The sequence below is a fragment of the Empidonax traillii genome, unplaced genomic scaffold (genome assembly GCF_003031625.1).
Source record: "Empidonax traillii isolate 1590-97213 ecotype Southwest subspecies unplaced genomic scaffold, ASM303162v1 scaffold452:size499809, whole genome shotgun sequence".
NCBI lineage: Eukaryota > Metazoa > Chordata > Aves > Passeriformes > Tyrannidae > Empidonax > Empidonax traillii.
In genome coordinates this window covers 287,766-300,592 of record NW_020955645.1, presented here as the reverse complement: position 1 = coordinate 300,592, position 12,827 = coordinate 287,766, and the positions used below count along the sequence as shown (strand labels likewise).

The 12,827-nt window shown below is 41.6% G+C and overlaps 1 protein-coding gene across 1 annotated transcript; it reads left to right on the top strand.

Moving 5' to 3' along the window:
- The first annotated feature begins 6,406 nt into the window (after positions 1 to 6,406).
- On the top strand, positions 6,407 to 11,718 carry LOC114063153. Its single transcript, XM_027895233.1, is given in 4 exon segments — positions 6,407 to 7,187; positions 8,672 to 9,409; positions 9,412 to 9,944; positions 11,713 to 11,718. Coding segments are annotated over 4 exon segments (2,058 nt in total).
- Positions 11,719 to 12,827: the final 1,109 nt, after the last annotated feature.

Below are 12,827 nucleotides of genomic sequence, written 5' to 3'. Positions count from 1 at the left end.
AGGAATATTTTAAAGGGGAATCACAAAAGTATATTTTTTCTATGAAAGGGAGTGATTTACACAAAGCCTTGGGATGCTAGAGGGTCAGGGTGCAAAGGATTTTGATAAAAAGAAAAGGGGGTAAAAGAGATTTGTAGCACTTAAATATTCACCAGTTTAACAGTTATCAAGTTATTCAATAGCATTTACTACAATTTTAACAGTGACTGAATTATAGATTCACAACAGTAACATTCCCACCACAGTCAATTCACACCCACACCCAGGCAGAGATGTGTGGACACATCAATATCTGGGTGTGTAAAGGTCCCTCCCCAAAATTCTCCTGTTGTCAGAGAAACACTCCCACAAATCCCTTTGTGTTTCCCAACAGACAAGGGTCATAGCTGGAGGAGTGTTTGTTGAGGGGGATTGTGATTAGCTAGACTTTGTTGGCATAGGTGGTATAACTCAATGATAAGTCTAATCTTACTAGGAACCAGGGGGGCAGATCTGCTTATCTGGAAATAACAAAGAGTCAAGATGACAAACGGATGTTGATAAAACAGGGAGGGGAGGAAAATACCTCTTACAGCGCATGCACAAAATGCAGGGTCATTTCATGAACACAGAGGAAGACTCCGAACCTTCATCACAGAGACCCCCGCCCCGTGAGTGAGACCCCTGACCCACCGAGCTACGCATGTGCAGAAAACACAACCCAGGACTACGTATGCAGAAACTGGACTATACAAAAAGGAAGTTCTGGGGGTTTCCGAACTCGGACCGTCTGAGGAGCTTTTGTTCCTGCGGTCGCCCCGATGCATCGGTTTTGCTTATCTATTGCTTGCAAATAAATTTAGTTGTTATTATAAATTGGTCTGTTTAATTTGTCCCAGGCATTGCTAGTAACTTAGGGATCAGAATTGTCCTCAGCATCAGTGAGGTCGTTGGAGTGCTGTAAACTGGAGGGTTCACAAGGGATCCTTTCTGCACTTCGCAGCTCAATCAGACGGCTTTTCCAAGAAACTTTGTCTAAGCCTTCCAGCCCCCACCCCCAAGCCATGACACATGGGCATGTCTTGTCCATGCAGGGTAAACATGGACTCCTGAGCTGGTCCACCATACCACAGGGGCTTCAATCTTTTTGCCTGTTTAATAGCGGCACAGGTTTCACAATCGTGGACAACCTGAGAAATAGTGTCCATGGTTAAATCCACCCCTCGGTCTCATGCCCATCTATAGGTGGCATCTCGGCCCTGATGACCTGATGCATCATGGGCCCATCGAGCAAGGAACAATTCTCCCTTTTGCTACCAGTCTAGGTCTACTTGCAACACTTCAACAGCATAAAACAAAAAGATAACAACATCAGCGAATCTTAGAACGGGCCAAAAGTCAACCTGACCCTACTACAGTTGCCAACTATCCAAATTAAGGAAAGATTTCAGGACAGTTCAAAAGTTTACAATGATGAAGACCTGCGAAAGACCACTGCCCATGATGAAGGCTACAGGAACTCTCACCACTAAACCTCCCCAAATTGAAGACTCTGCCTATATATGATTATTACAAGTAGATGTTGCAATTTAATGAATATGCATGTTTTATGATGCAATGTTATGCTCAGAACTGTATAAAAAAAAGCTGTGCTAGTTGTACAAGACAGAGTTCTTTGTCCAGGATGACCTGGGAACTCTCCAACGTGTTGCATTAAAATGCCTCCTGCTTTAAAGAAACAAATTTTATCTCTAAAGCAGTCTCTCTGTGCTTTTTTGGGGTAAAAATTCAGTTTCAATTGGCGACCGCGGCAGGACATCCTCTCTGTCTCCCGGGGCTGTGGTCCGGGGGGCCAGGGACTCTCTGGGCCCTCCCGACGGATCTTTTGTCAGTAAAGAGACTCCCAGACCCCTCGGACATACACGCAACAGTGGACAAGATCTCCTGCTTCAAATTAAGAGGTATTTTATTTAATATGTTTTTAAAATTGAGAGTGCTCTATTAAGAAATGGGGGTGAGACGTCACCGCCCAGGGAAAGCCAAGGGGACGCCCTGGCATTAATCCCTACTGGGTTAGAGGCCCAGGTATATAGGAGAGCGGGTTAGAGTCCCGCCAAAGCTGGGTTAGAGGCCCAGGTATAGAAAAAAGGCAGGTTAAAATTCTACTGAGACTGTTATCTTATGTGACTGGTTTTGTTTTAACATGTTTAAAGCCGTGCTTTAAGAGTTAAAAGAAAAGCGAAGAGTTTTCTGGCTAAAAGACATTTTCTAACTAATCTAGGATTGTTTACAAGGTTTGGGAACGTTTCCAACCAAAGTCCGGAAACGTTTCCAACAATTACTCTTGAGAAAGGGTTTTTGGAATGCGAGGAATTTCTTACTAACATGTTGTTTGAAATTCAAAGGTATAGAGAAAAAGTTCTGTGTACTGTTTGTAAAGGGTTTTACAAAGGTGCATTTCATAATATGTTTTACAATTTTATATGGGGAATGATAATGCACAAAATTTTGTAACGTCTTATCTGAGATATGCAAGTGTGATTGAGAGTGACTGAGACGTAGCATTGCTACAAAGCGAGAGGGAGTCCTAATCTGCGGTTCCTGTCCTTCGCGAGAAGTCAGGCCAGAGACGGACGAAGAGATTGAGAATTGTGTGCATGAAATATTAACACAAAGAAAAATCTGGTTAGAAATAGAGGGATAAATCCAGAGAATAATAATAGGAGGCCAACAAAGTAAAGATATAAACATGAAAACCCCCTTAGGGTATGTCCTGAAGCATTGGAAAGACTTAGGGGGGATTCCAGGGGGAAACATAAGTAAGAAAACACTCTTAAAATATTGTACACAATGGTGGCCTTTGTATAAATTAGATAAGGATGAAAAGTGGCCCATCAAAATCAGAAAGTTGCAGAAGGGAGAGTGGCTCACAGAAACTAAATAGTCCTCAAGACTCAGGAAGTTACAGAGAAGAAAGCAGTCCACTCAGGTCGGAGATCGATAGGGAAGAAAGCAGCCCATCACGACGAAAGCTAGAGGGTTGTGGGGAAAAGAAAAGCCCGCCCAAACTAGAAGGTAGCCAGAGTAGAGATTGTAGTACACCGAGAGATATAAGCAGCTCACGACAGTCAGGCATCTGCGAAATAGAAAACAGTACGCCAAAAACTGGGAATTATGAAAATGAAAGTAGCCTGCCAAGATCAGGGAGCACCAGAAAAGAGAGTGGTTTCCCTGAATTAAAATACAGTGAGAAAGTAATAATGTAATAAACCCAGGAGAAAAAGCAAACAACTCACAGAAGTTAAATATAGTCATTCAGATAGAGGATAAGAGAAATATGCAGGGAGAAGAAGACGAAGAAAGTAGTGTCTCAGGGCAGGTTGAGCGTCGTCAGCATCTCATCCAAATACAGAAGGAGAGGCGGCTGGACTGCGTAAACCATACCAGGGGGTTAGTAGAGGATGACTTGGCAGATGGTTTGGAAAGTGAGAGTGAGGAACGAAAACGGGGAAAGAGAACAGAAAAGAGAAAGAATAGAACAGATACCGAAACCCAGGAAGAAGATCCCGGGGAGGGAACCAGTTATTCATATTACACTAGATCTGCAGCACGGAAAGAAGTAAAAGAAAAGGAGGAAAGGAGTTATACGATAGCTCCCCTTAGAAGAATAATGCCTATTGCAGGGGAACAAGCACGAATAAAAGTACCATTTACAACAAGTGATTTAAATAGCTGGAGAGAAGAAGCAAGAAACTTCAGAACGAATCCAGAGGGAGTAGTTAGGAGGTTTGAATTATTGGCAAAGAACCAGGATATTGATTGGGAAGACATAAAGGTAATGTTATCAGAATTAACAGAAACAGAGAAGGAACTCGTATTGAGAACAGGAAGGGAGCATGCTGCATTATTACCTGAAAGAGTAGATATAATATTTCCCAATCAAAACCCAGAGTGGGATCCGAATAATCCAGTTCAATATGGGCGGATAGTGCAATATAGGAAGCTAATAGCAATGGGTCTGCAGAATGCAATACCTAAGGCCATTAATTAGGCAATGCTATATGACGTCAGACAGGGAAAAGATGAAACCCCTTCAGAATTTTTGGATAGGGCAGCTATGAGACAGTACACACCCCTAGACCCAGCATCAGAGGAAGGAAAACAACAGTTATTAGGACTAATGATGGGACAATGCACCTCAGACATCAGAAAAAAAACTACAAAAACTAGAACATCCAGCAAACAAAAGCCTGGAAAGTTTATAATAACAGAAATAAGGAAGAGAAAAAAAAAAATATAAGAGACTTGCTCGGGTAGTAGCAGTAGCTGTAGCAAACCAGAATGCAAAGTTCCCAGAACCAAATGCCAGAGGCAGAGGTAGGAGCTACCCAGTAAGAGGGAGAGGGAGAGGGGGATTTCAGCCCCATCCACCCAGGATAGGATCAAATCAATGTTCCAATTGCTTGCAGATAGGACACTGGAAACGAGAATGTCCTCAACTAAGGGAAGGACCTACAAGTACTACCATTGCACATCAGAACAGTGAATGAGGGAGACTGGTGAGTCGTTCCCTAGCAGACCCACTGGTTAAAATGGAGCTAGGGGAAGGTGAAAAAGAACTAGACTTTCTAATTGATATGGGAGCAACCTTTTTGATTTTAAACCAAGAGCTAGTACCCAGAAGTAATGAATTTGTACAGGTTGTGGGAACAACAGGTCAACCAGAAAAAACCTACTTCCTAAAACCCAATAAATACAAAATTGGAAAACAAATGGGAATCCATCAATTTTTGTATCTACCAAACTCTCCAAAACCTTTACTAGGTAGAGATTTATTGGAAAACCTAGAGGCTGTAATAAAATTCAATAAGGATAAACTTGAATTTCAAGTAAATGATGAACAATTAATAGCAGCTTTAAGTTTAACAATCAGCTGCATAGAACCAAAACCTGAAAGTCATAACATTGAACGCATTATGAGCGAAGTGTATCCATTGGTGTGGGCCACTGATGTACCTGGGAAGTCAAAACGGGCAGCTCCTATTACTATTTAATTGCTACCAGGAACAAAACCGGTAGTAAAGAAACAATACCCACTGAGGTTAGAAGACAGAAAGGGAATTGAACCAATAATAGAGTGTTGTAGTTGAGGACGACCAAGACAATAAAACTGGGCACTAGATGATGATGATTTAAATTCAGGTTTTATTCTTCATTGAGAATATTATACTTTTCTTCGTACAGCTGCACTCTCACAAATTCACCCACACACACACACACACACACTGAACTCTGAGCCTCGCATACCTTTCTATCTTTAGTCTCTTTATCTTTTTGTTGTTAGCACTACTCACATTTAATTGATTATTTTTATTATTTACATTCCTTTCTCATGGTCAGGACTGGCACCTCTAAGATCTATACGGCCCCTGCTTTTCTTCAGGGGAAAGGCCTCAGGGTGTCTAAATCAAATTCTTCTTCTTCTTCTGCATCCTTCAAAAGGGGCACGGCGGACCCACCGCCTACCCCGACAATCGAGAAATTTTTAGAACTAGGACTATTAGTAAAGTGTGAATCAGATTTCAATACACCAATCCTACCTGTTAAGAAACCAAATGGGACATACAGATTAGTCCAGGACTTAAGAGCAGTAAATGAAATTACAAAGACCTTACATCCAGTAGTAGCAAATCCATATACTCTTCTAACCAAACTGAGGGAAGCTTTAAAATGCTTCACAGTATTAGACTTAAAAGACGCATTCTTTTACCTAACCTTAGCTCTAGCAAGCCAGAAAATTTTTGCTTTTGAATGGGAATCTACTAAAACAGGGAGAAAGACTCAATTAGCTTGGACTGTGTTGCCTCAAGGGTACAAAAATAGTCCCACAATTTTCGGAAACCAATTGGCCAAAGAATTAGAACAATGGGAAAGGCCACAGGGAAATGGTACCCTTCTACAATATGTGGATGATTTATTGATAGCAACTGAGACGGAAGAAGAGTGCATTAAATGGACTATTTCCCTGCTAAACTTCTTGAGTTTAAGTGCATATAGAGTCTCTCTACAGAAGGCACAATTGATACAGGAAAAGGTGATATACCTGAGATATGAAATCTCCAGAGGACAACAATCCCTAGGAACAGCAAGAAAAGAAGCCATCTGCCAAATGCCCAGACCAGAGAGGGTGAGAGATCTACGTGCCTTTCTAGGAATGACAGGTTGGTGTTGGTTATGGATTTATCAATATGGGGTACTTGCCAAACCACTGTACGATTTACTGAAAGAAACTACGAGTACGCTAGTCTGGACTCCCGAGGCAGAGGGAGCTTTTAGGAGACTGAAACAAGAACTCATGAGAGCCCCAACTTTGGGCCTTCCAGATATAACCAAGCCGTTTTGGCTATTCTCTCACGAGTGGCAAGGGATGGCTCTAGGAGTGTTAGAGCAGCAGTTGGGAACACACAAGAGAGCTGTAGCTTATTTCTCCAAACAGTTGGATGAAGTAAGTAAAGGCTGGACTGGTTGTCTAAAAGCAGTAGCCGCAGTAATCATAAACATAGAAGAGGCCAGAAAGCTTACATTAGGCCAGAAAATGACTGTGTTGGTGTCTCACACTGTCTCAGCAGTGATAGAACAAAAGGGTAACCATTGGTTATCACCTTCAAGATTCCTAAAATATCAAGCCATCCTAGCTGAAACAGACAATATAACCATTCAAGTGACTAATATTGTGAACCCAGCCTCATTTCTAGAAGGAAGAATCCCGACGGAACCCATCGAACACGATTGCCTGGAAACGATCAAAGCAGTTTATTCCAGCTGCCCTGATCTCAAAAAGGAGCCATTTGAAGATGCGGACAACTGGTTCTCAGAGGGCAGCAGCTTCGTGAGGCAAGGAGTAAGAATGACAAGCTATGCTTTAACCACAACGGAAGAGGTAATCGAATCAAATCCCTTACCTGCAGGGACTTCAGCCCAGAAGGCAGAATTAATAGCTCTTACCCGAGCCCTGGAATTAGCAGAAAGCATGCGAATTAACATCTGGACTGATTCTAAATATGCCTTCTCTGTAGTACATGCTCATGGAGCAATCTGGAAAGAAAGGGGACTACTAACTGCCCAAGGGAAAACAGTCAAACATGCAGAAGAAATCCTAAGATTGTTAGAAGCGGTCCAACTCCCAGAACAAGTGGTCATAATGCATTGTAGGGGACACCTGAAAGGCAACACAGTTCCAGAGGTAGGGAATAGAAAAGCAGATGCAAAAGCTAAATTAGCTGCTGCAAGAACCAAAGAAATAAATATAACAGCGCTAATACCAGGAGAATTAGATACAAATTTTCAACCAAATTATCAGGAATCAGATCAAAAATGGATTAAAAAAGAACAAGGGCAAATTATTAGATAATGGATGGAGTCAATTAGAAACGGGTCAACTAATAATACCAGGAAAATTGATGTGGCAATTTGTTAAGACAAAACATGAAAAAGCCCACTGGGGCTTAGACCCACTTTATCAATATTTACAAACCTGAATAGCAGGACCAAAACTCTTTACCACAGTAAAATACGTTACATCGCAATGCGAACGATGCCTGAAGAATAACCCGAATACTGGAACCAAGGTACATCATGGAGCCATAAATCGAGGTAAATTCCCAGGTGAAGTATGGCAAATTGATTTCTCTGAACTCCCAAGAAAAGGGGGGTTTCGATACCTACTAGTATTAACTAATACATTTTCTGGGTGGCTTGAAGCATTCCCTTGCAGAACAAATAAAGAAAGAAGAGTAACCAAAGTAAAACAAGTAGGCCAGCATCACTAGTGGGATATCTTTACAAGGTATTCCCCAACAGCAACACAGATATTCCATTACCTGGTGCACCCAATACTAATTATAACCATAGCTATGCTTTTACTAACCCTCACAAACATATACCTATGGCGAAAACTGAAATCCTTAGGAACAAAGACTCAAATGATTTGGGCAATGGTACAGTTGTACCAACACCCCTTGGAATTAAAACTTGACGAAAGAATTCGTAAGTTATAAGGGGGGAAATGAAGCCACTCAATTGAGGCAGTCTTTGAGGCAGTCTTTGAAAAACAAAAGGTTAACTCAAACACAAAATTGTGGAAGTAGTTCCAAAACCCTAGCATTAGGAAACCACAGAAGTAATAAATTGTCTGAGGAATAGGACATGTTGTCAAGATAGAACATTTAAAGCATAAAACAAAAAGATAACAACATCAGCGAATCTTAGAATGGGCCAAAAGTCAACCTGACCCTACTACAGTTGCCAACTATCCAAATTAAGGAAAGATTTCAGGACAGTTTAAAAGTTTACAATGATGAAGACCTGCGAAAGACCACTGCCCATGATGAAGGCCACAGGAACTCCCACCACTAAACCTCCCCAAATTGAAGACTCTGCCTATATATGATTATTACAAGTAGATGTTGCAATTTAATGAATATGCATGTTTTATGATGTAATGTTATGCTCAGAACCGTATAAAAAAAGCTGTGCTAGTTGTACAAGACAGAGTTCTTTGTCCAGGATGACCTGGGAACTCTCCAAAGAGAGCTTAGCGACTGTGGAAAATAGAGTTGGCTACTCAGGAGGAGTTTAGGAATATAACTAGGTCATGCAGAAAGAAAATTAGAGACAAAAGCGCAATTTGAAGTCAATTTGGCTACTTCTGTTAAGTATAACAAAAAGCGTTTCTATAAATACATTAATAACAAAAGGAGGGGCAAGGAAAACCTTCATTCCTTCTTGGACCTGGGGGGAAAGTTAGTTAACAGGGATCAGGAGAAGGTTGAGGTACTTAACAACTACTTTGCCTCCATATTCACCAGTAGGACAGGTGACCTTCAGGACAACTGCCCTCTGGAGTTGGTAGACAGGGACAGGAAGACGAATAGCCCCCCTGTGTTCCAGGAGGAAATAGTCAGTGACGTACTGAGCCACGTGGATCCACACAAGTCCATGGGACCAGATAAGATCTATCCTAGGGTGATGAGGGAGTTGGTAGAAGAGCTTGCCAAGCCACTCTCCATCATTAACCAGCAGTCCTGGCTCTCTGGGGAGGTTCCAGATGATTTGAAGTTGACAAATGTCATGCTGATCCACAAAAAAAGCTGCAAGGATCTGGGAAACTCCAGGCCTGTCAACCTGACCTCAGTGCCCGGCAAGGTTATGAAGCAAATCATCCTGAGTGCAATCACATGGCACCTATAGGATGAAAGAGGGATCAGACCCAGCCAGCACGGGTTTAGGAGGGGCAGGTCCTGTCTGACCAACCTGATCTCCTTTGATGATCAGGTGACCAATCTGGTGGATAAGGCTGTGGATGTAGTCTATCTGGACTTCAGCAAAGCCTTAGACACCGTCTCCCATAATATACTCCTGGAAAAGCTGCAGCCCATGGCTTGGGCAGGTGCACTCTCTGCTGGGTTAAGAGCTGGTTGGATGGTCGGACCCAGAGAGTGCTGGTGAACGGTGCTGCATCCAGTTGACGACCAGTCACCAGTTGTGTTCCCCAGGGGTCAGTGCTGGGCCCAGTTCTGTTTAACATCTTTATCAATGATTTAGATGAGGGGATTGAGTCCATCATTAGCAAATTTGCAGATGACACCAAGTTGGGAGGGAGTGTCGACCTGTCGGAAGGCAGGAGGGGTCTGCAGAGGGATCTGGATAGACTGGAGAGATGGGCTGATTCCAGTGGGATGAAGTTCAACAAGGCCAAGTGCCGGGTCCTGCACTTTGGCCACAACAACCCCCTGCAGCGCTACAGGCTGGGCACAGAGTGGTTGGAGAGCAGCCAGGCAGAAAGGGATCTGGGGATGCTGATTGACAGGAAGGTGAACATGAGCCAGCAGTGTGCCCAGGTGACCAAGAAGGTCAATGGCATCCTGGCCCGCATCAGGAATAGTGTGGTCAGCAGGACAAGGGAAGTGAGGCCGCACCTTGAGTATTTTGTTCAGTTCTGGGCCACTCAGTTCAGGAAAGACATTGAGGGGCTGGAGCAGGTCCAGAGAAGAGCAAAGAGGCTGGTGAAGGGACTTGAGCACAAGTCCTATGAGGAGAGGCTGAGGGAGCTGGGCTTGTTTAGTCTGGAGAAGAGAAGACTCGGGGGTGGCCTCATCACTCTCTACAACTACCTGAGAGGAGGTTGTAGCCAGGTGGGGTTGGTCTCTTCTCCCAGGCAATCAGCAGTAGGACAAGAGGACACGGGCTTAAGCTCTGCCAGGGGAGGTTTAGGCTGGATATTAGAAAGAAGTTCTTTACAGAGAGAGCAATCAGGCATTGGAATGGCCTGCCCAGAGAGGTGGTAGACTCACCGTCCCTGGAGGTTTTTAAGACGAGGTTGGATGTGGCACTGAGTGCCATGATCTAGTAATCACAGTGGGGTTGGATCAAGGGTTGGACTTGATGATCTCAGAGGTCCTTTCCAACCCAGTTAATTCTATGATTCTATGATTATTAAGAGATGATTAATTTTTATTTCACTGATTTTTTTGTTGTTGTTATTTTTAGCTCCCTTCCCTAAGCATACTTTATCTTGATAAGTCTTTGAGAGTTTCGTTTTCTGATGAATTGACAGAAGTAGCTAGAATGTTCCAAAGGCATTAATTATCCTTTTCATAGGTAATTGTAATTGTTAGGGAGGTGAAGGGTTAGAGGGAGTTTGTGTCTTGGGTTTAAGCCCACTTTCTTAGTGGGAAGAAAAAATTAAGACTTCAAGGAGTTCTGCCAGTTTTGTGCAAAAGAACTAAGATTTATTAATAAGAACATTATTCATAAAATAAATTTATTTAAATAGGAATTTTGCCTTCTCCTCCTCTACTTCTATGTCTTTTACTTTATTTCCTCAGGTTTTTGAAATATTAATCTACTAATGTTTTCAGGAAAAGAATAATAAATCACTTAGTATTGACAGTTAATTTTAAAAAAATGGATTTCTTGGCCAGGAAGAAGGTTAAACATGGTTTTTGGTATTATTTAAAATAAAAACAATACAAAAGTTTTAAATGGTGGATTTTTGTTTCTTGCAATCATCAATGATGAATTGTTGATTGGCTTTATTGCATTTATAGGATTATACCAGAATACACTTTTTGAATTTGGAAAAGATACTCTGTGGCGGAAGTTATTTCTGATGTAAATTGATCTCCTGGCCAAAAATCCTGACAAGTCATGTTTGACTCTGAACTCTCTGTTTATTGAATTGCACTTCAGAAAATGTTCCCCTACAGTATTTATAGCGCAACTACTGTTAGTACATGAGAACTTGTAAGTTATATAATTAAAATACTGTCACTTCTTAATTTAAAGTGAGGAATAATAAATTAGATGTTTTAACATTTTTGCAGCTTTAATCAGAGGTTACTTATATCTTCAGATACAGTGTAACTTTTACTAACATTATTCTGTAGTTTAGGAAAACATTTAGATTTCAAGTGTGATGTTTTTGTATTTTAGTCCCATCCAGCTGTTAAGAGTGCTGCCAAAGAAACTTTGCGAATGTTGTTAAGACCCTACTGACAGCACTGAATAAAAAGAAACCAAAAGGAAGCCTGTTATTTACAAAGTGAGTGGCTAAATTAATTTTGTTTGTTTTATCAGAAAATCTTTCAAGTTCAAAAATGTATTGCTAAAGTCATAATTACTCTAAATTATCAGTGTGTCAGTATTGTGACTGTTCTTTTTTCTTGTTTTCAGGCTTGAACATTATAACATTTTTGTCTGTCTGTAGTGCTTTCCAGGTGATGTAAATATTTGTGAAACTGAATAACTTTACAGATATAGTTTACTAAATCAGAATACACTTAATGAAAATTCATACAGTGAAAGGGGAAATTACTTTCAAGATTTAGTATTGCTTCACAAATTCTTTCTCAAGACTATTTAATAGCTTAAACAGGTAGGGTTTTCTCTGTGACAACTTTGGCTGAAAAATCTACATTAGATTCTGTCTAGGCTTGTATTGGGTCTGGCTGAGCTGGAGTTCATTTGCCCACAGTAGCCCTCACAATGCTGTGCTTTGCATTGTCAGCTAGAAGGGTGTTGATAACACACCGGTTTTTTGGTTACTGCTGAGCACAGCACCAACACTGTAACATTCCTTAGTTGAGGGGAAGATCCTGGAAGGGGACCCTAGTAGACCAACCGACCCAAACTGACCAAAGGAATGTTCCATACCATATGACATCAGTTCAGATATAAAAGCTAAGGCACGAAGCAGGAGGGGGGGCATTCACTGTCTAGTGGCTGCCTGCTGAGAAATCGTCTCACATACCGAAGCCCTGCTTCTCAGGAGTGGCTGACCATTGCTGCTCCTGGGAAGCAGAGAATAAAGTCTGTTCTTTCGCTTCTGCATGTGCAAGTTTTGCTTTACTTTTTGCTTTAAATAAACTGCCTTATCCCAACCCACAAGTTGTTTTTTCCACCTTAGTCTCTCCCCTGTCCTGCTGGGAAGGGGAATGATAGAGCATCTGAGTGGGCACCTGGCATCCAGCCAAGGTCAACCCACCACAAGACTAAAAGAGAACTCTCACTAAATACATTGTTTTTAAAGAGTCAAATTACTACAAATCTTCATATAAATACATGTAAGGGTTTTCATACTCTTATCAAATTCTTGTATCAGGAAGTCTATCAGTAACTGGTATATGCAGTAACTGGTATATTATGTAGACAAAGTTTTTTCTTTTTGGTTTGTATTGTTTTAAAATCCTACTGAAAATAGATTGTGTGGGGCTTGACTGGGGAACCCCACTCACCCAGGAATTGTGGAAGTGATCATGAAGTGGCCAGAAGGCAGAGATTTTTGAATA